This window comes from Canis lupus, chromosome 1 (assembly GCF_003254725.2).
Source record: "Canis lupus dingo isolate Sandy chromosome 1, ASM325472v2, whole genome shotgun sequence".
Taxonomy (NCBI): domain Eukaryota; kingdom Metazoa; phylum Chordata; class Mammalia; order Carnivora; family Canidae; genus Canis; species Canis lupus.
Window position 1 is genome coordinate 105,496,458 of NC_064243.1, and position 27,250 is coordinate 105,523,707.

A 27,250-nucleotide genomic window follows, 5' to 3' on the forward strand; every position below is an offset into this window, starting at 1 on the left:
GCCCTGTCTCTCCCTCTCCCTCTCTCCATCTCTCTCCCAAAGCCCTGAAGATTCTGGAAAACACCTCATCCATTCTCATCCAGAAGAGCTGGGCTCTGCAACTGCTCTGTGCTGCTGACAGCAACCCCCCTGCGGAGCTGAGCTGGTTCCAGGGGTCCCCTGCCCTGAATGCCACCCCCATCTACAGAAGTCCCATCCTGGACCTGCCTCAAGTAGGGGTTTCGGAGCAAGGAGACTTCACCTGCCGAGCTCAGAACTCGCTGGGCTCCCAGCACGTCTCCCTGCACCTCTCTGTGGTCTGTGAGTGAGGGGACTCCTGGGGGCAGGACACCGGGGCCTGGGGAGCAGGGGCACCGCTGACCCCTTCTCTTCCCTCTCCCAGACCCCCCGTGGCCGCTCAGCCCCTCCTGCTCCTGGGAGGGCGAGGCGCTGCAGTGCACCTGCTCCTCCCACGCGCGCCCGGCCCCCACCCTGCGCTGGCGGCTGGGGGAGGGGCTGCTGGAGCGGAACCACAGCAATGCCTCCTTGACTGTCACCTCCAGCTCTGAGGGGCCCTGGGCCAACAGTTCCCTGAGCCTCCGTGGGCCGCTGGGCTCTGGCCTCAGACTCAGCTGCGAGGCCTGGAATGCGCACGGGAAACAGAGCGCCACTGTCCTGTTGCTGCCAGGTCTGGGTGCTCTTGGGGGCAGAGGTGTGGGAGGAGGGAGTCCGGATCCTAGAAAAAAGGAGGCCTGAAGCTGAGGCGGGGGCCTGGACAGAAGGTGATTGGTGAGTTATGGTCTCCCATCTCTGGGGCCCAAGCAGGCCCTGCAGCACGTTCTGGGAGGAGGTAGGAAGGCAAGAGATTGAGTGCTGGTAGGGAGTTTCACACCTCTTCTCTGCAGGGAAATCGGTATTCCTGGCAGGAGCCATGCCTGCAGCTCTTGGAGGTGCTGGTGCCACTGCTCTGCTGTTCCTATGTCTGTGCCTCTCCTTCTTTTGCATGTAAGTCTATGTTGGGGAACTACAGGGAGTGCAGAGAGAGGTCACTTAATCCCAGAAATGCAGGGTAGAGTAGAGTAGATCCAGAGGGGGTCTTTTTTGGGGGTGGGGGTGGGGGTGGGGGATATAACAATTTCATTGAGATGTAATTCCCGTACATTTACAGCGTACAGTTCAATGGCTTTTAGTGCATTCAGAGTTGTGCATGCATTACCCCAATTATAGGACTCATCAGCCCCAAAAGAAAAGGAAACAAATGAAAGAAACCCTCCACTCCCTAATTTTCATCCTGCCCCCCCCCCCAGCCCTAGGCAATCTCTTTTGTCTCTCTACATTTGCTCATTCCAGACACTCTGTATAGGTGGAATCCTACAACACATGGTGCTTTGTGACTGACCTCTTCCACTTAGCGTGATGTTTTCAGGGTTCGTGCATCAGTATCCTGTCCTATTTTTATTTCCATATACCATCCTATCACATGGATGAAGCACATTGTATTGGTCACTCATGTATTGATAGACATTTGGGTTGTTTCTACTTTTTGGCTATCACGAATAACACTGCAATGACCACCGGGGGCCCAAGTTTTTACATATGAGAGAGTTCTTTAGTGATGGACATTTGGTCTGGCCAAATATCCACTCATCCAGGGGAATGGAGTGCTTACTTGAACATCAGGAAGGTCTGAGGCTGGTTCCGGGGTTTGGGTGCCATTTCACCAGGGAGCAGGAAGCCTGCCCATGTGTACCTGAGCCACCCTGGCTACAGGGTGCTGGTTTCTCCCTTTAGAATGAAAGCCCGCAGGAAGCAGACATCTGGGAGTGGAGACGGCATGGATGATGAAGATCCTGTCATGGGTACCTGGGTGAGTGATGCTGGCGTCTTCTTTCGCATGGGGGTGGGGATGGGGGCTAGGTTTGTCCATTCGGAGTCCAGATGGAGCTCCTCCGCATTTCCCCACCCCTGCTCCAGTCTGGCCACCTGGGCAGACAGCTGGGGATTGACTTCTCTTCTGTTCTTCCCCTTCATCTCCCAGTGACCCAATGACCCTCTGGTCAACTCTTGTTCCACTCCTGCTGATCACTGAGCCCACCTCACCTCTTTGCTAGATACAGCCAGACAGAGCCTCTCCCAAAATCGATCGCTTTCCAGCCGTTCTGGAGTTTCAGTGATGTTGTCTATGCCCGTTGCTTAGAGAATCGAGTCACGTTTCTTGGTCTGATGTTTATTTATTTATTTGTAAAGGTTTTATTTATTTATTCATGAGAGACACACAGAGAGAGAGGCAGAGACACAGGCAGAGGGAGAAGCAGGCTCCCTGCAGGGAGCCCCATGCAGGACTCGATCCCACAACCTTAGCATCACAACCGAAGCTGAAGGCAGCCGCTCAACCACTGAGCCATCCAGGTGCCCCTGCCCTTCTATAAAATTGAGCCCGTGTTGCCCTAAATGGAGTTATCCAAAATACTTTATTCATGGCCAAGCTCTTATCATGGGAACAAGCATTGTTCACTTGTACTTACTCGTTTTATTTGCAATATGATAAGCAACTGTGAACCCACCAAACACTCACCTCAAACACTGACCATAACTTATATCTGCTCGTGTTGCTCTGTGACATATCCCTTTAAACATTGCTCTGAATCTTCATTTGCTAGCGTTATCCCACATATATATGCCTGAAATATCTGCTACTCAGTTAAATTGCTTCTGAACCTGCAAAGGCTTCACACTCTGTTCACTCCTCTTGGACTAGCTTTGCAGACTCACCACTACTAGTGACGTCACAGAGATGCATCTATGTTGCATGAAGTTACAGTTGCCTGTTTCATTTTATGATTATGTCTATTGCCTAAGTTCCTGTGGGTGGACATTTGAGTTGCTCCAGATGTTTCTGTTCATATCTCGTTGCATTCACATGCAAGAATTTTTCTTCAGCATTATTTAAGAATTTGATTACTAGGTCAGGGGTATGTGAATGTTCCAATTTACAAGATCATGACAAATGGTTTTCCAAAGCAAATGAATGCATCCATTAATATACCCATCTGTGCCTATCAGATCCTGTTGATCTATAATATCTGCAGCACTTGATTTTCGGAATTTTTTGTCGTCTCACTATATAACTATAGTATTGATCTGCACTTCATTCGTTCCAATGAGGATGAAAATCTCTGTCTTCATTGGCATATGAACACCTCCTCTCTAAAGTGCCTGGTCCTATCTGCAGCCCATTTTCCTATTGGGTGTTTGACTTTCTTCCTTCTTTCTTTCTTTCTTTCTTTCTTTCTTTCTTTCTTTCTTTCTTTCTTTCTTTTCTTTCTATTTCTTTCTTTCTAAGATTTTATTTATTTACTTGAAAGAGAGAGAGTGAGTGAGAGCCCATGAGCAGGGGGGAGGGGCAGAGGCAGAAGGAGAAGCAGACTCCTCACTGAGCAGGGAACCTGACATGGGATTCTGGGACTCGATCCCAAGACCCTGGGGATCATGACCCAAGCAGATACTTAACCAACTGAGCCACCCAGGAGCCTAGGTGTTTGACTTTCTTATTGAATTTATTGGAGAGCTTGTGCGTCTTCATACTAATTTTTTTCTTGGTTATACACACTATAAATAACTTTTCTCAGTAATTTGTCTTTACTTTTTAAAGGTGATCTTTGATGAGTGTACGTTCTTAATAGTAATATAACCATATTCCCCAATCTCCCCTTTTTTGTTTAGTGACTTTTGGGTCTCATTTAAGAAAACCTTTCTTATTCTAAGATTAGACGGATATTCAAGTGTAGTTTTTTTTTTTTTTAAGATTTTATTTATTTGGGATGCCTGGGTGGGTCAGAGGTTGAACATCTGTCTTTGGCTCAGGGCATGATCCTGGGGGCCCGGGATTGAGTCCCACATCAGGCTCCCTGCATAAAGCCTGCTTGTCCCTCTGCCTATATCTCTGCCTCCCTCTTTCTCTGTGTCTCATGAATTTATTTATTTATTCATGAGAGACACACACAGAGAGAGGCAGAAATATAGGTAGAGGGAGAAGCAGGTTCCTTTCGGGGAGCCTGATGCAGGACTCGATCCCAGGACTCTGGGATCACGATCTGAGCCAAAGGCAGATGCTCAACCACTGAGTCCCCCAAGTACATCCCTCAAGTATAATTCCTACTAAAAGTTTTATGTATTCCTTTGGACATGTAAAGACTTAATCTACTTGGAGTTGATTTTTGTGTAGGGTGCAGCGCTGACCTTTATATGTTTCTCCTTCGTGTATGGAATAACCTTTCTCTTGCCCCTCTGCTGATCTGCCACACCACTCTGTCATACATCAAAATTCAGTACACATGTGGGCCTCTGTCTGTGGCCTCTATTCTATTCCAGTGGTCAATTTAACTGTCTGAGCCAGAACTATCTCTAGAGGCAAGGCAACCGATCTGTAGATTCAAGACCAAGTACTGATATCTGATAGAGCAGGATCCCTTCCTTAATTTTATCTAATAGTGTCTTGGCTATTCTCAGCCTTTTGCTCTTCTATTTAAACATTAGAATCAGTTTGTCAAGTTCCCAATAAACACCCCTGTTGGTATTTTTACTGGAATTACATTGAATCTATAGATCAACTTGGGAAGAATTTACTTGTTTGTGAATTCAAGTCTTCTTGTCCACAAAAACAGGGATCTATTAGTTTAAATTTTTTTCAAAAAAGATGTAGGACTCCTTCAGATAGGTCTTCCTTTTGTTATTTTACTTCCTTAATGCTAGTTCTGTTACTATTATAAATGTTATCTTTTTAAAAATGCATTTTCTGGGACGCCTGGGTGGCTCAGCCATTGAGCATCTGCCTTTGGCTCAGGGTATGATCCTGTGGTCCTGGGATCAAGTCCTGCATGGACCTCCCCATGGGGAGCCTGCTTCTCCCTCTGTCTATGTCCCTGCCTCTCTCTCTCTGTGTGTCTCTCATGAATAAATAAATAAAATCTTTTTAAAAATGCATTTTCTGATCACTCATCAATGATATGCAGAATTAAAATATTTTTTTTAGAATTAAAATATTGATTAAAAATATATAAGCATTGGGACTTCTGGGTGGCTCAGTTGAGCAGCTGGCTCTTGATTTCAGCTCAGGTCATGATCTCAGGGTCCTGAGATGGAGCCCTGTACCAGACTCTGTGCTCAGCGCAAAATCTGCTTAACTCTCTCTCTCTCTCCTTTTGCTCCCTACCCCAATTTGCAAGCACACACACTCTCTCTCTCTCAAATAAATTAATTAATTAAAAAAAATTTACAACGAGGTGTTGGGATGCCTGACTGACTCAGTTGGAGGAGCATGCAACTTACGATCTCCGGGTCATGAATTCGAGCCCCACATTGGGTATAGAGATGAAGAAGAAGAAGAAGAAGAAGAAGAAGAAGAAGAAGAAGAAGAAGAAGAAGAAGAAGAAGAAGAAGAAGAAGAAGAAGAAACTTAAAAATTTTATAAAGTGTTTTAAATTTCTTTTTTTTTTAATTTTTATTTATTTATGATAGTCACAGAGAGAGAGAGGCAGAGACACAGGCAGAGAGAGAAGCAGGCTCCATGCACCGGGAGCCCGACGTGGGATTCGATCCCGGGTCTCCAGGATCTTGCCCTGGGCCAAAGGCAGGCGCCAAACCGCTGCGCCACCCAGGGATCCCTATAAAGTGTTTTAGAATTTTATAAAATTACAAATTGGCCTTAGGTGTCATTTAGATTCTTGTTTTGGTAGCTGGAGTGTTTTAGATCTATTCATAAGCGTACTGCACCATGCTTTTACAGAGATAGAGATACCATCTGGAAAATTTGTGATATTCTGGTTTTTAACTGTCATGGCTTGCTGAACCAAGCAGCTGAATTTCATGCAAATATAATGTCATCATTATATTGAATTATATTAAATCAACTTGTCCTTTTGGATTACACAGCAGATACTACACAAGAAACACCTGGCCTCATGCATCCTCTGCAGATATATTTTTCTTTTCTTTTTTCTTTCTTTTCTTAGATTTTATTTATTTATTTGAGAGAGAGCGGCAGAGAGAGAGAGTACAAACAGGGGGAGGGGCAGAGGGAGAGAAAGAGAAGCAGGCTCCCTGCTGAGCAGAGAAGCACAATGTGGGGTGGGGGGGGCCTCTTTTAAAGGACCTGGGGATCATGACCTGAGCCAAAGGCAGATGCGGTCTAAACCGCTTAACCAACTGAGCCATCCAGGCACCCTCCTGTATTTTTCTCCTAAAAGATTTTGTATTTCAATAAACGACTCACTCTCCTGAATCATTGATGGAGAAGTGAGCACACTCAGACTCCATCCTCTGGTCACAGATGTTCCTGTAACATGGACTATGGGCGGTAGGTGGTAAAAGATTGAGCAGTAGCCAGTTCCTCAATTTATCTATACATCTTCTACTCTCTACCTTGGTGAGGCCCAACGCCCCTGCAGAGTTCTTCTGGGGCTTCACTGTAAATGTTCATCTCCTCACTGTGACACTCACCTCTTCGGAGTGCTGATCTGGGTGCTCAGAATTGTCTTCATTCTCTCAGTAGATGCAGCAACGCATGAAAAGCAATGACGTTTATTGATCTTATATTTTCCCAGCTTGCTAAGCTCTCGTTAGTTTTTTTTTTAAGAACTTATTTATTTATTCATGAGAGACCCAGTGAAAGGCAGAGGCATAGACAGAAGAAGAAGCAGGCTCCCTCCTGGGAGCCCGGCAAGAGACTAGATCCCAGGACCCCAGGATCACGACCTAAGCCAAAGGCAGATGCTCAACCACTGAGCCACCAGATGCCCCAGTTTTGTTTTAAGATTTTATTTTTAAGGGGATCCTTGGGTGGCTCAGCGGTTTAGTGCCTGCCTTTTGCCCAGGGCGCGATCCTGGAGTCCTGGGATCAAGTTCCACGTCAGTCTTCCGCATGGAGCCTGCTTCTCCCTCCTCCTGTGTCTCTGCCTCTCTCTCTCTCTCTCTATCATAAATAAATCTTTAAAAAAAAAGATTTTATTTTTAAGTAATCTCTATACCCAATGTGGGGCGTGAACTGACAACCTCAAGATCAAGAGCCACACGCTCTTCCAACTGAGCCAGCCAGGTGCCCCTAAGCTCTCTTGTTATTCTAATAATTTGTATATAGACATGGAAGTATTTTTAACAGTTTTTTTCTTTTTTTTTTTTTTAGATTATTTATTCATGAGAGACAGAGAGAGAGAGAGGCAGAGACATAGGCAGAGGGAGAAGCAAGTTCCTTGCAGGGAGCCCGATGTGGGACTCAATCCCGGATCCTGGGATCAGGCCCTGAGCTGAAGGCAGGCGCTCAACTGCTGAGCCACCCAGGCATCCCAACAGGGTTTTTTTTTTTTCCCCCGATTTAGAAAATATCACAGGGCATCTGCTGGCTCAGTTGGAAAAGCATATGACTCTTGATCTCAGGGTTGTGAGTTTGAGCCCCACATTGGATGTGGAGCCCATTAAAAAAATTTTTTTAAGTATCTTAGTTAGGGGCACCTGGCTGGCTCAGCAGGTGGAGCATACTACTTTTGATTTCTAGGTTGTAAGTCCACCTGTTTTAGAAATATTGGATCTTCTCAGTGAATTGAACATTTGATCATACATCATGATCTTCTCTATTGAGACTTTTTGTTCTAAAGTCTATTTGGTTAGATCTTAATATAGATACAACAATTTGTCATTGGCTAGTAAGATGTCTGTTATATGTCCATCCTTTGTTTCTCCAGCAACATTTTATTTATGCTTCAGAAGTGATTTTTGTAAACAGTAGTATAACCAAGTTTTTTAAAAAAGAACTTTCCATTTTTAAAATTAAAAAAAATTTTTTTTAAAGATTTAATGTATTTATTCATGAGAAACACAGAGAAAGAGAGGTGGAGACATAGGCAGAGGGAGAAGCAGGCTCCATGCAGGGAGCCCAATGTGGGACTTAAACCCAGGAATCCCGGGATTACGCCCTGGGCTGAAAGCAGGTGCTCAACCGCTGAGCCACCCAGGCATCCCTAAAAATTTTTTGAATTTTAAGTAGGATCCACACCCAATGTGGGGCTTTAACTCACAATCCTGAGATTAAGAATCTCCTGCTCTACTAATTGAGCCAGCCAGGTTTTTACAAATCCAATTTGACTTCCTCTATTTGTGTTTACTATGTTTATTAATACATGCGGTTTTCATTCTCCTATTTTACCTTTCCCTTTTGCTTGGTTCCATTTTTTTTCAATATTTCATTTTCTCCTCTCTTAAAAAATCAATCTCTCCCTTATACCCAAGAAAGAACTTTAGTGTGCTTTTTATATCTCTCATGCTTCTTTCCCTACACTTTCTACAACGTTGCTGCTTTTTCTAGATCTTCATTTTTCACTCTAGATTATTATGAACATACCTAATATTTTTCTATTCTTTGGTATTTTGTTTAATACACAGTCACACATTTTACTGAGTCACACCTTTGTACCCCAGATTTATTGCAGCATTTTCAGGTTTTGTTACTTTTATCTTTTTTTTTAATATGATTTTTATTTATTTATTTGACCGAGAGAGAAAGAGCACCAGCAGGGGGAGCAGTAGAGGGAGAAGGAGAAGCAGGCTGCCGGCTGAGCAGGGAGCTGGATATGGGGGGGGGGCAGGGGCTTGATCCCACCACCCTGGGATCATGACCTGAGCTAAAGGCAGATAGATGCTTTAACCGACTGAGCCACCCAGGTGCCCCTGTTAGTTTTATTTGTATTCTTCCTCCCAATGTGCTTTCAATTTGGATTCTCTTGTATTAAGATTTCTGAGGACTTATGTGTTTGAAATTTTATGTAATGGTCCTATATTTGAGTTTCATTTGGCAGGATATAAATTTTAGGATCAAAATGATTTTCCTTCAATGCTTTATTTTATTATTTTATTTTCCTTTTAAGTAATCTTTACACCCAACATGAGACTCAAACTCATAGCCTCAAGATCAACAATCGCAAGCTCTACTGACTGAGCCAGCCAGGCAACCCCTTCTTCCAATGTTTTAAACACTATATTTATTTTTCTTTTTAAGATTTTGTTTATTGGAATCCCTGGGTGGTGCAGCGGTTTAGCGCCTGCCTTTGGCCCAGGGCACGATCCTGGAGATCCGGGATCGAATCCCACGTCGGGCTCCTGGTGCATGGAGCCTGCTTCTCCCTCTGCCTGTGTCTCTGCCTCTTTCTCTCTCACTGTGTGCCTATCATAAATAAATAAATAAATAAATAAGATTTTGTTTATTTATGAAGGGCACAGAGAGAGAGGCAGAGACATAGGCAGAGGGAGAAGCAGGTTCCCTGCAGGTTGCCCGATGTGGGACTCGATCCCAGGATCCCGGGATTATGACCTGAGCCAAAGGCAGACCCTCAGTCACTGAGCCACCCAGGTGCCCCAACACTGAACTCTATTGTTTCTTTTTTCTTTTTAAGATTTTATTTATTTATTCATGAGAGATACACAGAGAGAAGTAGAGACATAGACAGAGGGAGAAGCAGGCTCCTCATAGGGGGCCCAATTTGGGACTCAATCCTGGGAATGAGATCATGCCCTGAGCCAAAGGCAGATGCTCAACTGCTGAGCCACCCAGGCATCCCTACTCTATTGTTTCTTGTACCTAGGTTTGCCATTGAGAAATGTAATGTCTGGGGGCGCCTGGGTGGCTTAGGTGATTAAGTATCTGACTCTTGATTTCAGCTCAGGTCATGATCCCAGGGTGGTAAGATTGAGCTCCATGTCAGCCTCTGTGCTCAGTGTGGAGTCTGCTTGAGATGCTCTCTCTCCCTCTGCTCCCTGCTATCTTGCATGCTCCTTGTCTCTCAAAAAATAAAAGAAAGAAAATAGGAAGAAGAAGAAGAGATTTTATGTCTGTCTGAGTCTTGCACATTTGTAAGTAATCCACTCGTTGTCCCTGGAAACTTTTACACTTTTCTCTTTGAGTGCTCTCTTTGGCAGCACATATACACCTTTCTCTTTGGTTGTGATATTCATAAGATTTACTACACTGTATTAGAATATGTGGTGTCCTGGTCTTTTTTCTTGTATTTGTGGGGAACTTTTCAGCTGAGGTGGTTTATCTTTCTTCAGTTCTGGGAATTTTATCTTCATTATTGTTTTTGTTCAAGTATTTCCTCCTTTTTAAATTTCCAATAACACAGCTGGCCTGAGTTTCTTTTCTTTCCTGGCTCTGCCAAGGAGTAGCCTTGGGCAAGTAACTTCACCTTCCCCCACCTCAGTCTCCCTATCTGTAAAATGGGGAGAATAGATATTATTCCTACTGGGCTGTGGGTTTTGTGTGTGTGTGTGTGTGAGGATTAAATGTGATTAATAAGCTTCAATGTGGCCTAATCAGTTGTAACATTAAAGAATTTTATTTTATTTTATGATTATTTTTTGCCTTACAGAATTTTAAATGGATGAGTGAAGAGTTGAATACATAGGAAGTGTGTGTGAATAGGAGGATGAATGAATAAATGTCCCATTAGCCCAACTTCCCTTGGGGACTACACCTGCCTTATTCCTTCTCTTACTCCTTTATTTCTCCTTTACTTAGGGTTCCAGGCAAAAGGCCTGGCCAGACAGCCCCCAAGACCAGGCGACTCCTGCTGGGGATGCCCCTACCTCGGGGGATCAACAGGATCTGCATTATGCCTCCTTCAGCTTTCATGAGATGAAGTTGAGGGAGCCTCAGGATGAGGAGGCCACCAGCACCAACGAGTACTCAGAGATCAGGACAAGCAAATGAGGACTGCTCAGAGCTTGGTGCTGGCCTGGGGAATCACAATCCCTGGGGGAGAAGAGTCAGGCACTAAGCAGTGAAGCATGTGGAGCCCTGTGGCAATATGAACAGGAAAAACTGTCCATGTGTCCCCAGGCAGAGCTGACTTGGGCTCAAACATAGACTATCCAGCAAGTTGCTCCATTTCCCTGTGCCTGTTTCCTGTTCTGTAAATCAGAGATCATGCATCCTGCCTCAGAGGTGGTTGTGGACATTAAAGAAATTAACATGCAGAAATCAACCTACAGAGGTCCTGTCTCACCAGGTGTGCTCCATGCCTCCTACTGCTATCTTCTTTGGACAGAAAGGTCCTGCTGGCAAGTTACCCTGAGGCTGGGGATGACCAGGCCTAGGGCTCGCTCATGCTCCTTCCCAGAACTCTTCAAAGCCTCCCAGGGAAGGACCAACCCCTTGACCTGCCATTTGCTTCATGATACAGCATCTTATCATCTCTGTCAGGTCTTCTCCTCGTCCCACTTGTACCTGTCAATTCTTCCATCACACTCCTTCACCTCCTGACCTCCAGTCCCTTCCCTATGTCATTTATGGGCCTCACAGGGATGTGTCCAACCCTGGATCCCTTGCACAAACCCCTTCAAGGCTCCCTAACCTTAGACAATACATAAGCATCTGGTACCCCTGGCATTTTTTAAAAGATTTTATTTATTTATTCATGAGAGACAGAGAGAAAGGCAGAGCATAGTCAGAGGGAGAAGCAGGCTCCCCGTGGGAGCCCAATGTGGGACTTCCTCCCAGGACCCCAGGCTCACAATCAGAGCCAAAGGCAGATGCTCAACCACTGAGCCACCCAGGCATCCCTGCCCCTGGCATTTAAAGTCCATCATGACCTCACTGCTAGCTACTGTTGAAAAAGAAACAACAGAGGCACCTGGGTGGCTCAGTTAGTTGAGCGTCTGCCTTCGGCTCAGGTCATGATCCTGGGGTCTTAGGATTGAGCTCCTTGTCACGCTCCCTGCTCAGTGGGGAGCCTGCTCCTCCCTTCCACTTGTGCTCTCTCTCTCTCACTCTCTCTCATTATCTCTCTCTCAAATAAATAAAATTAAAAAAAAAAAAAAGGAAAGGAAAGGAAAGAAGAAACAGACTCAAAATGGAGACACTTGCCTCCATGACAGCAAACCAAGACTAACAGTGGTTTCAAGCTCTCCCAGAAATGTGCTCTTTAAACAGTGGATCTGAAACGTCCTGATCAGCACTGGTGAGGTCACCTGCAAGTTAATACCCTCCCCGAAAAAAGATGGCCCGATCTGAAAATACCTGCTTTCTTTTGACAATAACTCCCTTGCCCCACCCTCCTGCCTCTATAAACCTTCCACTGTGTACAGCTCCTCGGAGCACCTGTCTCTTTGCTGGAAGGGATGCTGACCACTTCATAAGTCATGGAATAAAGCCCGTTACATCCTGCAATTTACTTAGCTGAATTTCCTTCATTAGCACTGCTCATCTGCACTTCTCTCTGCTGTCTTCCTTACAACATCTGTGTTGTTCTGACCCTCTCCTGGAGACCCAGCATCTCTGCTTCACCTGGCCAACGCTGGCTGGTCCTTCACACCTGAGTCCTTGCACAGATCCCAGTTGAGAGCCTGGACCAAAGAAAGAGCTCACTCTCTCCCTTTCTCTAAAGTGGGACTAATGTGTTATTTCTTTTCCACAAAGCACTAGAACAAAAACAGCCAGAACTTCACCAGTGGCACTGCAGTGCAAATGCCCAGCAACAAGCTTTTCTGATTGTAAGTGCCTGACATTAAGCATTTCTACTGAGGTACAAAATGCAAATTTTTCTGGAAGGAGATGGGACAAGAAAGCTAGCAAAAGAAAAAGATTTGTCCCGGCTAGGCTGCTTTCCCTGGTGCTGGGAATTGAAGGTATGGGGTCTTCTGAACATTACCTCATCTTCCTTTGGGGATGGAAGGAAGATCCTTGTGGCAGATCATTGGTGCTGATCAAAAATTTCCTGACTGACCAGTTAAGACTACATTTCTGGGGGGGGGGGAGAGGGTGACCCACCCTGACCTTGACCTCAGTCTAGGTCAGGGTGACCTTTTTTTTTTTTAAAGATTTTATTTATTTATTTGACAGAGAGAGCACAAGCAGGGGGAGCAGCAGGCAGAAGGAGAGGGAGAAGCAGGCTCCCTGCTTAGCAGGGAGCCCAACTCAAGGCTCAATCCCAGGACATAACCTGAGCCAAAGGCAGCTGCTCAACTAACTGAGCCATCCAGGTGCCCCACCCCCGCTTTGTTGTAAGTGGGCTCCATGCCCAGTGTGGAGCTCAATAAGGGGCTTGAACTCACGACCCCTGTGTCAAGACCTGAGCTGAGATTAAGAATTAGACCCTTAATGACTGAACCACTCAGGTGCCCCCTCAGTACTTCTAATTGATTCAGTTCGTCCTTGCAGCTTATCTCTTAAGCAAAAAACCTTGTGGGCAAAGCATCCCACGATGGGAACTGAAACTACTCCCTCAAGCAATAAAAACTGTCCTGAGCCTGTAAGACCTGGCATGACTGACCCGAAGACAATGATCCACCTGTCTTTTACTGCCCAGCGGCATGTCCTCAACTGTCTTTTCCCTACATTTTCTTTCCTTTCCTTTTTTTTAGAGAAAGCTCAGAGATATGCTGGGGTGGGGATGGATGAAGGGATGTGGGGTGGGGGTTTTTGTGGGTAGGGGTTGGGGAGGGGAGGGAGAGAGAGAGAGAGAGAGAGAGAGAATCTCCAGTAGACTCTGTGCTGAGTGTGGAGCCCAATGTGGGGCTCAGTCTCACGACCCTGAGATCATAACCTGAGCCAAAATCAAGAGTCAGACACTTAACCAGCTGAGCCACTTAACCAGGCACCACCCTGCCCCCACTTTCCATATAGGAACCTAGGAATGTTTTCAGCATTCTGGAGACAGTCTTTGAGATGCTAGTCTTCTGTCTTCCCAGTGTTGGCCTCCTTCAAGTAAATCCCTTTCTTGTTTCACCACTGCTTGTGTCTCTGCCTTTGGAGTCACTGAACCTGGTCTGTTTGGAGCTCCCAGAGCCCCTGCTCCCTAGTTATAGGAGGTTGAAACTGTAGTGAGATTATGTGTTAAGTTTCATTTTGGGGATTAAGCATAAATGACACTATTTTGTACCTGTGGCCTTTTTCTTTTAATTCCAGTATAGTTGGGATGCCTGAGTGGCTCAGTGGTTGAGCGTCTGCCTTCAGCTCAGGGTGTGATCCCGGAGTCCCAGGATCAAGTCCTGCATTGGGCTCCCTCATGGAGCTTGCTTCTCCCTCTGCCTGTGTCTCTGCCTCTCTTTCTCAGTCTCTCTCTCTCTCTGTGTGTGCCTCTCATGAATAAATAAATAAAATCTTTTTAAAAATTCCAGTATAGTTAACATATGATGTTATAGCAATTTCAGTTGTAGGATATAGTGATTCAACAATTCTATACATTACTACGTGCTCATCATTGTAAGTGTGTTCTTATTCCCTCACCTACTTCACCCATCCCCCCATCCACCTCTGCTCAGGTAACCTTCAGTTCTCCATTTAAGAGTCTGTTTTTGAGGGATCCCTGGGTGGCGCAGTGGTTTAGCGCCTGCCTTTGGCCCAGGGCGTGATCCTGGAGACCCGGGATCGAATCCCACGTCGGGCTCCCGGTGCATGGAGCCTGCTTCTCCCTCTGCCTGTGTCTCTGCCTCTCTCTCTCTCTCTCTCTATGACTCATAAATAAAAAAAAAAAAAATTAAAAAAAAAAGAGTCTGTTTTTGGGGGGCTCCTGGGTGTCTTGGTTGGTTGAGCATCTGCCTTCAGGCCAGGTCATGGTCTCAGGGTCTTGAGATCTAGCCCAGAGCTGGGCTCCCTGCTCAATGGGGAATCTGCTTCTCCCTCTCCCTCTGCTTCTGCTATCTCTCTCTCACTCTCTCAAATCTTTTTTTTTTTTTAATCTTTTTTGGTCTTTCTTTTTTCTTTGTTCATTTGTTTTGTCTCTCAAATTCCACATGAGTGAAATCATGGTAATTGTCTTTTTCTGACTGACTTATTTCACTTAGCATATACCCTCTTGACCTATCAATGTTGTGCAAATGGCAAGATTTCATTCTTGTTTATGGCTCGTATTTCATTGAGTGTGTGTGTATGTGTGTGTGTGTGTACCATGTCTTCTTTATCTATTCATCTATCAGTGAACACTTGGGCTGCTTCCAGAATTTGGCTATTTTAAATAATGTTGCAATAAACATAAGGGTGCATGTGTCCCTTTAAATTAGTGTTTTTGTATTTTGGGGGTACTCAGTGGTCAGTGGTGGAATTACTGGATCATATGGTATTTCTATTTTTAAATTTTAAAAATATTTCATTTATTTATTTGAGACAAAGAGAAAGAGAGAATGAGTGGGGAGGGGAGGGGCAGAGGGAGAAGCAGACTCCTTGCTGAGCAGAAAGCCTGATGTGGGGCTTGACCACAGAGCCCCAGAATAATGACTTGAGCCAAAGGCAGACACTTAACCAACTGAGTCACCCAGGTGCCACTATTTTTAATTTTTTTGAGGAACCTACATACTGTTTTCCAAAGTGGCTGCACCAGTTCACATTCCCACCAACAGTGCATGAGGGTCCCTTTTTCTCCACAGCCTCTCCAACACTTGTTGTTTCTTGTGCTTTTTGGTTTTTGAGGGAGAAGCAGGCTCCCCACAGGGAGCCCGATGTGTGACTCAATCCCAGGACCCCGGGATCACGACCTGAGCCAAAGGCAGATGCTCAACCACTGAGCCATCCAGGTGCCACTGTTGGTTTCTTTTTAAGTTTATTTTATTTTAGGGGTACATAGGTGGCTCAGTCAGTTAAGTGTCTGCTTTCAGCTCAGGTCGTGATCCTGAGGTCCTGGGATGGAGCCCATGTCTGGCTCCCTACTCAGTGGGGAGTCTACTTCTCCCTCTCCTCCCCCCAGCTTGTATTTAATCTCACTCTCTCAAATAAATAAATAAAATCCCTGAAGGAAAATGTTTATTTTGTTTTAGTAATTTCTGCACCAAACATGGGGCTCAAATTCATGATCAAGGGTTGCACACTCTTCTGACTGAGCCAGCCAGGCGCCCATTTTGTGTTTTTGATTTTAGCCATTCTGACAGGTGTGAGGTGAATTGTTTTTTTTTTTAAGATTTTATTTTTACATAATCTCTGCACCCAAGGTGGGGCTCAAACTCACAACCTGAAATCAAGAGCCACATGCTCCACCAACTGAGCCAGCCAGGCACCCTGGTTTTTTTTTTTTTTTTTAAACAAATTTCTGCACATTCTTCCCCCTCATGCTCTGCTTCTTCCCCAGTCCCCTGCTTCTCCATAGCTGGCCTAGCATTCTCAAAAACTACCCTCTCTGTAGGTCACACTGAGACCTTAATTCTCAGTGGAGGCCTGATGAGCTTGGAAGCTTCCCTAGGATATGAAGTTCATTGGGGAACTTCCTCTTCTAGAGACATTCCAGTGGCAAATGCTAAGTGAAATCTACTCTGTCACTACTGGTGAGCATGCTGCGTGTCTATTAGCAGGAGAGTCTCCTGAACCGGTTGGAAGATGGCATAGAGGCTGGTCCTTGGAGACATGATCTTCATCACTTTCGATTCCCCCTCCTTTTTTTTTAAATAAGATTTTATTCATTTATTCATGAGAGACAGAAAGAGAGAGAGACAGAGAGAGACAGAGAATGAGAGGGAGAGAGAAAGGCAGAGACACAGGCAGAGGGAGAAGTAGGCTCCATGCAGGGATCCTGACGCGGGACTCCATCCTGGGTCTCCAGGATCACACCCTGGGCTGAAGGCAGGTGCTAAACCACTGAGCCACCCGAGCTGCCCTCGATTCCCCCTCTTATGAGGGTTTCACCTTCTGCTGTCTGCTGCCACGTGTTCTGATTATCGTATGATGGTCTCTATCCCTTATAAATAAAACACTTCCCCAGTGTGCGTCATCTGCTTTTCTGAGACTAGAATACAGTGGATTCAGGAGTCACTCTATGGCATCAAGAACGTGTAGGTCGCAGCCCCAGCCTCCAAAGGCGCATTAACAATGTGAAACCCTGTGAAGATTGCTTAGCACCTTGAGTTGCAGTTTCCTGCTCTGCCAAATGAGGAGAATTGTTAGCCAGTCCTCTCTAGGAATGGTTGTGAAGGCTCACTGGGCCAGTTTGTAGAAAGGCACAACCCTGAGTCCAGCACATGAGGAGCTCTGGTGAACAACCATCTCTTTCCTAATCCTCTACTCGAGGGGAGATCGGGGCACAGATTTCCTACTTGAAGTGTGGTCCAGGGGCCAACAGCATGAGCATAACCTGGAACCTCAGAGAAGACCTGACCCTATGCTTCACCAGGCTGGCATCAATGTTAAGGCAACAAGAGGGTTGAGGGGGAAAGCACAGAGATAAGCTCAGCCCACTCCCACCCCTTCTTCTGGATCCTCCTTCCCAAGGGGAACCCAGACTTTCTGAAACTGCTCTGACTTAGGTGCCCTGCTGACCTAGGGCTCGGGACCTTGTGCCTGTGGATTAGGGTCCCTGGCAGAGTTGGGGGACCCTACTGAACTGAACTCACTCAGCTTTGCTCCAGAACCACGGACAGCGCCAACCCTAGGGCTGGGAGGTCCCCAGGTCTGGCATGATCTGTGGAGCACCCCCTGGAGGCATATCCCTGACCTGCCTCAGATGGAGAAGGAGGAGGGCTGGGGAATGGGACTGGTGTGAAATTCTGTTCTAGGGGACAAAAGTGGTGGCTGGAGGACATCCAGGCTTCTCCTTAGTCTCTCTCTGAAAACCTCCTCATCCTGGTGGCTTAGTTAACTTCAGAGACATAATGCATTTCTCACAAAACACAAGATGCCTTGCCCCCCAGGGCTGCCTCTGCCTTCACCCCCTCCAGAAAATTCTCTCAGTGTCTCATTCCTCCCCTTCCTCCCATCACTTTCCAGTGGGTTGATATTCACTATTGCTTTTAATCCCTTCCTTGTGCAGCCATGGAATTCTGGATGACAGCATGACTTGTGATCCTGCTCTGTGCCTGGTGCTATAGGAAGCCCTGATTCAGCTCAGGTGAAGGAGTGAAGCATCAGAAGCCTGGATGAGGGACGCCTGGGCGGCTCAGCGGTTGAGCGTCTGCCTTTGGCTCAGGGCATGATCCCATAGTCCCTGGATTGAGTCCCACATCAGGCTTCCTGCATGGAGCCTGCTTCGCCCTCTGCCTATGTCTCTGCCTCTCTCTGTGTGTCTATCATGGATAATTAAATAAAATCTTTAAAAAAAGAAGCCTGGATGAGATGTTATATTGGGAGCCGGTGGGTCACAGAGATAAATTCTAAGTTTTCCTTCATTTTATCTGAAAATTAAATATTCAGATGAGGGGAAGGCCTCAGTCAGGCCCTGAGGTTGGTGGGGACGGGGGGTAGTAGGGAAGGTGGTGGGGGGGAATGGTGGGGGGTAAGGAACTGTAGGGAGCAGGAACCACTATTAGGTGCTGTGGTAATCTAAACAGCCGTAATCTGGGAAGAAGATGCAGCTCGGGGACAACTGTGGTGACAGTGAGGAGATGCTTTTTTTTTTTTTTTTTTTTTTGAGAGAGAGAGAGCAGAACATGAGAGGGAGAAGCAGACTCCCCACCAAGCAGGAAGCCCGATGTGGGACTTGATCCCAGGACCCCAGGATCACCACCTGAGCCAAAGGCAGACGCTCAACCACTGAGCCACCCAGGTGCCCCAGGTCCACTGCTTCTGATCTCCAGCTGGAAAGGATTGATCTGGCGGTGTCGGGGGCCCAGACCTGCCCCATCCAAGCCCAAGCTACTGCTGCTGCTCCCCTTGCTGGGAGCGTGGGGCAAGGGGGGTGGTAAGAGGGCTGTAGGACTTGTGATTTCACAGAAGAGCTTAGGTCTCCATTTGAGGCACAACTTGGAGAAGCATGCAGGGTAGGAGCTGCAAGTATGAGAAACAAGAACATGGTATAGGACAAAGTGGATCCTCATGCTCCGACCTTCTTTCACCCTGAGATTTCTGTGTTTATTCTGGAATAGCCTACATCTTCTGATTTGTGGGAGGGGCCAATACATACCACACTCCTCCTGAGCCCACAAACAGACCAGGTCTGAAGCTGCAGGAGAGGACCCTGGACCTCGGGCTGTTTCCTTGGTGACCTCCACCTGTGACTGTTCTGTGAGCAACAGAAGTACTAGGATGAGGGAGACTAGGATATTGCTCCTTGGAGAAGAGATTTCTTAAAAGATACCATCACAAACGGAAAACACGATCTCTGGCTGTGACAATTAGGGGAAGGGCCTCAGCCAGGAGATTGGGTTGGCTTGAGAGATTCTCCTTGTGTCATTTTTCTGAGCTCTGGGCCTCTCCCTCTCCTCCTCGGTGCTAACCCAGATACCTGACATCCTCACCCTGGGGACCCTAGAGTCTAGGTATGGGGGGAACCTGATCTTCCCATGCCAGGGCCCGGTGAAGGGGGTAGGACACCCCACAACTTTTACTGAGAAGGAATTATCCTGAGTTACCCTCCCTCCAACACACTTCTATGGTTGTGATGACGCAGACGGTTCTGTGTGTGCTTGAATCTTCTCCACCTCAAGATGGGCTGAGGTAGGCCCAGATCCAGTGCGTGGCTATTGGTTCTGGGAAGGAGGATCCTCACCTGGATGCTCCAGTGAGCACACATAATAGAATCTAAATGTGCAACAACAGGGCCACAAAAATCCACTTCCTCTGAGACCTCCAGACCAGCAACTGCTCCCAGAGCATGAAAGGTGCCCAGATGTGGGATGAGGGGACATTCAAGCTGTTTGTAACAACAGCAGGTACCAGCTGGAGCTAGCACTAGAAGAGGCCATAAAGATGGGGTGCATGGGGATATAGGGGGTGGGGTGTGTGTGGGGCCTAGAGCAGGAAGGCATACGGACTCCTGATCCATCTATTGGGTGACTTGCTCCAGAGCTGGTACAGCTTCAGAGCAAACAATACTGTGGTCTGGCTCATGAGTTGGGGGTGGTTAGCTGGTTCTGGGAGAAACAAGACCTGTGGGGAGCCCCTCAGTGGGTGGGATCCCAGAACCTTCTGGTAATGGCACTCAGCACACATAGGAAGCTTGGCAAACTCTCTAGTTCAGGTTACACGATTCTGACAGTGGCCTGTCAGGGTATTTCAAACCAACCTTCCTTGTGGAAAAAAACAAATATCAGACAACCTGGATACAATTTTTCAGATGTTTGGAGTTGACAGAGAAAATTGCACAGTGAAGATGGAAGAAGCAGGAAGTTAAAAGACATGAGCCACGTATTTAAAGCCCCCTTTCCCGGCTAGATTGCCAATTCTGAGCAGTTACTGAGAAGCTACGTAGGACCTTACAAGTGTCAGGAGCGCTAGAGAAGAAAGACAGTTGAGGGTTTGCCAAGCGGGAGGGGCCCTGGCTCCATTACAGTCCTGTAGCTGGGACTACCAGTGAGGGTAGACTGGAAAAAAAGTTCACCCCATAAGGACTGAAGCTGGGTTTTAAATTCCCTTGATCCCTGATTGCATTGAAATGCCCTGCCTGCTACAGGCAAGAAATAGATTCTGGAGGAAGAGAATACTATACAGAATCTAAAATTGTCTCTAGAATTTGTCATAGCTGTATGAGTGGGTGCAGTTAGGGAAGCACCTAGGGAGGGAGCTAAGACGAGGGATTTATTAGAGCACTCAGCCCCTTTCTCCATGTGAGGAGCTGGGAGTGTGTGTGTATGGGGTGGGGGGTGGTTGTGGAGGAGGCAGGCAAGGAAGAGAGAGCATCCCTTTACAACTCTACAGGGCTACCCTACTCTTGCTTGCCAGCAGGGTAGGAATCTTCTTAACCTGGTCTGGGATTGAGTATTTGAAGCTAGGTTCTGGTGTTTTTGTGGGTGGGTCTACTTCTAGGTGGGCCTTACTTCTAATTTGTAATCTTACTGGGGTCCTAACAGGTGCTTACTGGGCCTCGACTTTTTACGAGACCCTGAACATCAAACTTTACCTGATTCCATGAGACTGTCCAGGGAAAATGCAGTGTCCGGCCGACCTCAACACTCTTCCCTTCACCCCAGATTCTGGTCCCTGGAGTCCCTGCCCATGTAGCCCTAGACTCCAAATCTGTCTCCAGTCCCAGCACACTGTTGAATGCTCCACCGAGATCCCTGGCCTCTCAGCCTGTGCTTTCTGCCTATTCCTTAGCCTCCTGGTCCCTCCAGCAGAATGAGCCTCTTCTGTGGGATCCTGGCTGCCCTGGTAGCTCTTTGATGTCTTCAAATAGATCGCTTTGTTATATATCTATTTTTTCTTTTCCAGTTGGTCTCAGCGGAAGTGTTGTTCTGACACAAGATACTCTGTCATGGCTAGAAACTGACCTTGCTTTATTTTGGTTTCTGTTCACTTTCTTAAAAGGGGCCTGACCTCCCAAACTGAAATAGCACCCCCTCATGCCCTTTCCCCTTAAGCTGCTTTGTTATTCATAGCGTGTATTATCAGATGCCTATTACATACTGATTTGGCTTTGGCTTTCTCCAGCAATACCAAAGAAAGCTTTGGCTTTCTTAAGCTCTGGGAGTGAGAGGGTTGGTTTGTTTTGTTTTGTTTTGAAGATTATTTATTTCTTCATGAGAGACACACACACACAGAGAGGCAGAAACATAGGCAGAGGAAGAAGCAGACTCCATTTAGGGAGCCCGATGCGGGACTCGATCCCAGGACCCCAGGATCACAACCTGAGCCAAAGGCAGACATTCAACCACTGAGCCACCCAGGTGCCCCTTTTTTAGTTTATTTATTTTTAGTAATCTCTACACCCAATGTGGGGCTTGAACTCATGACCCCAAGATCAAGAGTCACATGCTCCACTGACCAAGCCAACAAAAGCCCTGAGTGAGAGGTTTTTGTATTTTTTTCCCCCAACAATATCTAGAAAAGCTCCTGCACACATTAGGGACTCAATAAATAGCGAATAAATGATGTTGGTTATCTGGTGGGGTGGGGGGTCTGCTCTTAAACCTCAGTCCAGTTAGGGAGAACAAGAACCAGATTGTGGACAGCCACATATGAGGGCAGGACTCAGGGGCTGGGACTTGGGAAGAGTCCTACGTCCCAGGCTGGGCAGGTGAGAAGAGAGAGTCAGGAAGGTTTCTAGAAGTATCTTGGAGGATTTGAGAAGGTGTACGGAAAGGGAGGGCATTCCTGACAAAGGGCCAGGCCAGCAACTTGGAGAGGGTACTGAGAACTCCAGGTGTCTCTCCAGGGGTCATGCAAGGAAGCTTCTGGCCTCACACCCTTCTGGAAGTGCAGACTCTGAAACCCAGAGAACCCTGGTGGCCAAAATGTAATATGACCCACAAAGTTGGCCAGCATATATTAAGGACACTATCAAATCCATCCAACGGTGCTTTGATGGGGTGGGTGGGTGGTGATTTCATTTCAGAGGAGGAAACTGAAGACCAGAGAGGTCAAGTCACTGACTGAGGCTCACCCAGCTCTGCCTCCATAATTTGAGGTCTGGGGAGCCCACCCAGCTGCTCCTCATGCACCACACAGAGACACCAGGAGAGATTCAGGTGGGGGTGGGGAGCAAATCCACTGTTTTGAAGAGCTTTAGGCGCATATCTGCGTGTGAGGCTCCAATATTATCTGTCTCCAGCTAGGTGACCTCTGGCCAGTCACCTGACCTCGGGCAACAGCCAGTGAGATTGTGGTGTGGATGCATCTGCAGTATGCACAGCACTCAAAGATAAGCATCCTGATTACTGTAAATGAGAGAGCCCATCAAGGGAAGCGGTTTTGCTTTACCCGCTCCTGGCAAACATGACACATAGTGGGTCCTAAAGGAGGGTTAGGACTCTCCCGAGCATGCCCAGAACCTGGCAGAGTACTAGGCAAGCAGCCCTCTAATTTCTACTGGCTCTGGAATGGAAGGTTGTTCAGTTCTCTCCTCCCTGACACCAGTCCAGGCCCCCAGCCCCTCCTCCCTCACACCCTGGAGTCCAGGCCCCCAGCCCCTCCTCCCTCAGATCTAGGGGTCCCTGCCTCCTCCTCCCTCCTCCCTCACACCCAGGGGTCCCTGCCCCAGCCCCTCCTCCCTCGCACCCAGGAGTCCTGGCTCCCAGCCCCCTGCTCCCTCCTCCTTCCGACCCAGGGGTCCCGGCCTCAGCTTCTGCGGGGTCAGCGGGGTCAGCGGCCTCCCGCAGTCACACGGAGGCCTGGGCGCAGCGCCCCTCACAGGCCGCCCCGCACTCCCCGGCGGCGGCGGCGGGGCCCGGCGCCGAGCGCGGGTCTCTGGGAGGCGGGGGCGGCCCCTCCTCGTCGCGCCCCTTGCCGATGGCCAGCCGGGGCCGGCCGCGCTGCAGGCCGTCCAGGAGGGCGCAGGCCTGGCAGAGCGCGCGGCTGGCCAGCGCCCCGCAGCGGGAGCAGGCGCCGGGGGGCGGGGGCCGCGCGGCCGGGGCCAGGGCCAGGCGCTCGGCCGAGTGCACCAGGTCCAGCGCCGCCGACGGCCGCGCCGCCTCCAGGAGCTTGAGCAGGTGGCGCGCGTGGCCGCGGAAGGCCTCGGGCGCGTAGACGCACTCCTCGGAGAAGTAGTCGAGGCGACGGAAGTGCGCGTACAGCACCACCTCCTTCTGCGAGGCCAGCTGCAGCGGGCGGCAGCGCGGCAACGCGCCCCCCTCGCCCCGCGAGCCCAGGCCCCCGCCCCGGGCCAGCCGCCCCGCGTCGCCCCGCAGGAAGTTCATGAGCACCGTCTCTGCCATGTCGTCGGCGTTGTGGCCTGGGGGAGAGAGGGGGAGCCGGTGAGGTGGGGGCGCACCGCAGGGCAGCCGGGCGGGGAGACGGGGAGGGGCCCGGAGACCAGCAGGGAGGGCCGCAGGGGCCATGGAGACCCCTGGGCGCCCCGGGACAGCCAGGTGGAGGCTGACGGTGGTCACAGTGAGAAAGAAGAGGGGAACACACACAGGTTCCCGGGGAGCAATTCGGGGTGCCCTCATCTGGCACCCACTTATCACCATCCCCGCCCGCCCTGTGCTAGTTGCCTTTTCAGGAAGGTAGTAAAAGTGCTTTAGGCTACAAACATTTCAGTCTCAGAAGTGTGCTTCACACTGCACAGGAGCCAAAGCAGCATTTAAGTTAATGGAGACTCTCAAGTGAGCCCTTGCCCCAGTGCCTCTGGGAATGCACATCACGGCATTCAGAAAGACCAGGGAGAAAGGGAATATTTACACAACAATCACCATAAAACAAGCTAAATCTCTTATTCTGCATCTTATTATTTTATACTGGAGCCTGTATAGTCCAGACAGTAGAACACTGGTGTTCTTAGGGCTTCTTGAATTGGCACACTAACCCTTCTCAGGGCCTTTGCATAAACTGTTTCCTCTGCTTATAATCTGCCCCTCTGTCTGCCTTTCACTGGTTACTGGGTGGCCTTCAGCTCACTCTAGATGCTTCCTAACCCCTAACCCCTACTCTTCTTCCTTCAACTGGATGCTTCTATTAGAAGCTGGCAAAGTCTATGATTTTCCCGAGTAGCACTTCTCAGGTTCTAATTATACGTGTGAGAGAAGAGCAGGAAGAGATACCGTCTAGTGCAGCATCACAATGGCAAACATTTCTGCAATATCTACTGGTTTCCGGTCTCTGGTCCAAGTGCTGCACACATAACCTAATTCCCAACAACCCTAGGACCTCAATATTATTAACAACCCCATTTTACAGAAGAGGACACTGAAATTAGGCATTGCTCTGGGCTCTGTAGCTTACAGGTACACAGTAAGTGGTCAAGAATTATGTGTTGAAGTGATGACCAGGAGAGAATAAGGGTCATCACAGAGGAGAGGCTGACAGAAAAAAAGGAATTCAAAGACAGTTGTATTCCAGACTACAGTTGGCTTCTGAAGGGTGGGACCACTTCATTCCCCTTCTTTTGTGAACGGGGACACAAAGAATGTCATTTTTTCTTAATGTAGGGAACCAAGCCCCTGGAGACTACCCCTCCACCCTGGAGCTGCCAATGCCATCGATCACAGTGACTCAAAAGCTGGCCGCGCCCATGCCAGGCACGCACCTTCAGGGGGCACGCACATCCCCTTCCCCATGTGCAGCTCCTCCCCCCAGGGCACACCCAGCGGCTCCTTCACCACTTAAGGGTACCCCCTTTGCCCCTCGGCCGCAGGGCCCGTGCTCACCTGTCACGATGTGCGTGGCTCCCACGAGGCGCGCCCCTTCCTCCAGCGCACGGCGCCGCAGCACCCCGCAAAAGGTGCAGCAGGCGCGGCTGCGGCCGGAGCCGGCGGTGCTGCGGGCCACCGCGTCCATCGTCCAGCCCCCGAAGAGGTCCGCGTAGGCCACGACGGTGAGCGGGAGGTCCCAGAGCGCCGCCTGGCGCCGCACGGCCGCCAGCGCCGCGTCGCGGTAGCCGCCGATGCCCTCGTCCACGGCCACCAGGCGCAGCGAGACGCCCAGGCGCGGCGCCAGTTCGCGCAGCACGTGCGCCAGCACCGTGGAGTCTTTGCCGCCGGAGGCGCCCACGGCCACTACGGCGCCGGGTGGCAGCAGGCGGCCCGCCTGCACCGTGTGCAGCACCTCGGCCTCGAAGGCGGTGCAGAAGCAGGCGCCGCACAGCGCTTGGCCGGAGCGCGGCCGGCGGAGGGCGGCGCGCGCCGCGTGGCAAGAGGAGCACTGCGGGGCGGGCATCGCGGGTTCCGGGCGGGCGGGAAGGAGTTGGCTTCTCCTGGACAGGGAGAGCGAGAGGCAGGTTACATGCGGATTCCGATTTGCGGGGTCGTCGCCTCCGGAGAGGCGGCCTGGATAGCGCTGAGTACACCCATTGCCTGGAATATTCTCCCAGCACTTGTGCAGGCTTGGCACCTTCAAGTCTCAGGTTAAGCGTTCATTATTCACTCATTCATTCATTCATTCATTCATTCAACAAGTATCCATTCATTGCCTCCCATCTACCTAACATGTGTTAGGCACTGGGCCAGCAGTGATCAAAATAGGAAGGGTTGCAGGCAACAAGTTTAGTGGAGGAGCCAACCCATGGATAAATAAATAACCAAGATACTTTACAAATATAAGAAGTAATATGAAGGAATTATCCTCTGAGCTCAGGCTAGAAGGGTAAGGAATCAGGCATTACATCAAGGTGGGAAGAATGTTCCAGATAGAGTTAATAGCAAATGCAAAGACCGAAGAGGCAGGACCTGTGTTCAGTTTTTTGGAAAGTGATTTATGGCTGAAGAGGGGAGAAGATCTAGGCCTTGGAGGTTGGCAGGGTGAGGAGCTTAGATTTTATTCTGGATGAGATGGGAACCATTGGATAGTTGTAATCTGTGCAGTGACAGGATCTGATTTATATTTTAACAAGATCCTGGGGCTGCTGCTGCGCGCAAATAGAGGGTGGAGAGTAGCGAGGGTAGACACGGGCAGACCAATGAAGAGGCTCCTGCAACAATCCAGATGAACAATAATGTGGCTTAGGACTGAGTAGAGGCAGTGGAGGTGGAGAGAAGTGGTCTGGATCTCTTCTGGAAATAGAGCAAGTGGGACTCGCACAAGAGTTGGTTGAACGAGGCAGTAGGTGAGAGAAGCAGGGGGCTGACAAAGGTTCTGGCTTCAGCACGGGGAAGAACAGGGGACCATTTCGTGGGGAAGGAGGTGGAAGAGGGAAGAATAGGTAAATACTGTGCGAGCCAGAGGTTTAGGCCTCTGTAATTCTGTCTGGGCATGGTAAGTTTTGAGGTCCTTTGCTCTGGAAGTCCTTCTGGGACCCTGGGCTGGGTCTGGCGCCTCCGCTGGGCTCCCACGGCCGCCTGACGCTCCCCCAACGCCGGCCCCGATCACTCTACAACTATGCAGGTTGTAACCAGGATAGAGGAGGGTGCGTTGGAACCGTCCTCAGGTTGCGGGATGGAAACGAGGGGTCAGAACCGAGGCAGAGTCCAAAGCGGATCAGCAGGGACACCAGCTGCTTAGGGCACTTCCGCCCAGAGAGTCGCCAGAGATTGGCGCTGGGGGATCACGGAGAGGAGTGCCATGTCTCCAGGGACACCTACCGGAATGCGTGGGAGAAGAATAGGAGATCCTCAACTCCTAACACTCTAGCACTACAAAGGGCCAGGATCGGCCCATCGAGGAAGGAGGCACTCACGTGAGCAGAACCCGCGCAGGAAAGTCCAGGCTCCGAGAAAACGCGGAAACGGTGAAGGGACTACGACTACCAGAAGGCTTTGGGTTTCCCTGCCTACGACTCCCAGGTGCCCTTGGGGCAGTTTGGCCCAAAGCTCCTACAGCTCGGAAGCCAGCTGGGCCCACACCCTGCGAGCCTCGCAGTGACGTCATGCGCGCCGCCCACGGCTCCTCGGGTGCTCCGGGTCAGTCCGGCGCGTCTCCGGCTGCGCCTGCGCAAAAGCAGGAGCAGGGGCCTGATTCCCGTGTCCTGCAGCCCGCTGTGCACTTCATTCTAGAGAGGGAATGGTT

General features: G+C 49.0%; 2 protein-coding genes across 3 annotated transcripts in view; one reads left to right on the plus strand and one right to left on the minus strand.

Annotated features, from left to right (window-relative positions):
* The window catches only part of LOC112643398 (sialic acid-binding Ig-like lectin 5), a 26,154-nt gene extending 15,148 nt beyond the window's left edge, over nt 1–11,006 (plus strand). The window contains exons 7-11 of the mRNA XM_025421431.3: nt 43–300; nt 383–667; nt 885–984; nt 1,771–1,861; nt 10,541–11,006. Of these exons, the coding sequence (XP_025277216.3) occupies nt 43–300; nt 383–667; nt 885–984; nt 1,771–1,861; nt 10,541–10,732 (926 nt within the window). The 3' untranslated portion in view covers nt 10,733–11,006. The remainder of the gene's footprint in view (nt 1–42; nt 301–382; nt 668–884; nt 985–1,770; nt 1,862–10,540) is intronic.
* Nucleotides 11,007–21,356: 10,350 nt separating this feature from the next.
* On the minus strand, nt 21,357–27,113 carry LOC112643390 (cytoplasmic tRNA 2-thiolation protein 1). Of its 2 annotated transcripts, none has more exons than XM_025421406.3 (3): nt 26,922–27,113; nt 24,958–25,502; nt 21,357–23,543 (listed from the first exon to the last, which is right to left on the minus strand). In XM_025421406.3, the coding sequence occupies exons 1-3, from the start codon at nt 27,110–27,112 to the stop codon at nt 22,972–22,974; spliced, it is 1,308 nt and encodes a 435-aa protein (XP_025277191.3). In that variant the 5' UTR covers nt 27,113; the 3' UTR covers nt 21,357–22,971. The 2 variants fall into 2 exon arrangements, with proteins under 2 accessions (XP_025277191.3, XP_048964430.1); XM_049108473.1 differs by having other exon boundaries at nt 26,827–26,990.
* Nucleotides 27,114–27,250: the final 137 nt, after the last annotated feature.

What these genes read in the sequence shown, in the direction of transcription:
- LOC112643390 (XM_025421406.3), bottom strand. Translation starts at nt 27,112, where the DNA reads ATGACGTCACTGCGAGGCTCGCAGGGTGTGGGCCCAGCTGGCTTCCGA. An exon ending in CCTGCGCGGGTTCTGCTCAC is followed by an intron (nt 25,503 to 26,921) that starts GTGAGTGCCTCC and finishes CTCCCTGTCCAG; the next exon opens with GAGAAGCCAACTCCTTCCCG. An exon ending in AGCCACGCACATCGTGACAG is followed by an intron (nt 23,544 to 24,957) that starts GTGAGCACGGGC and finishes TCTCTCCCCCAG; the next exon opens with GCCACAACGCCGACGACATG.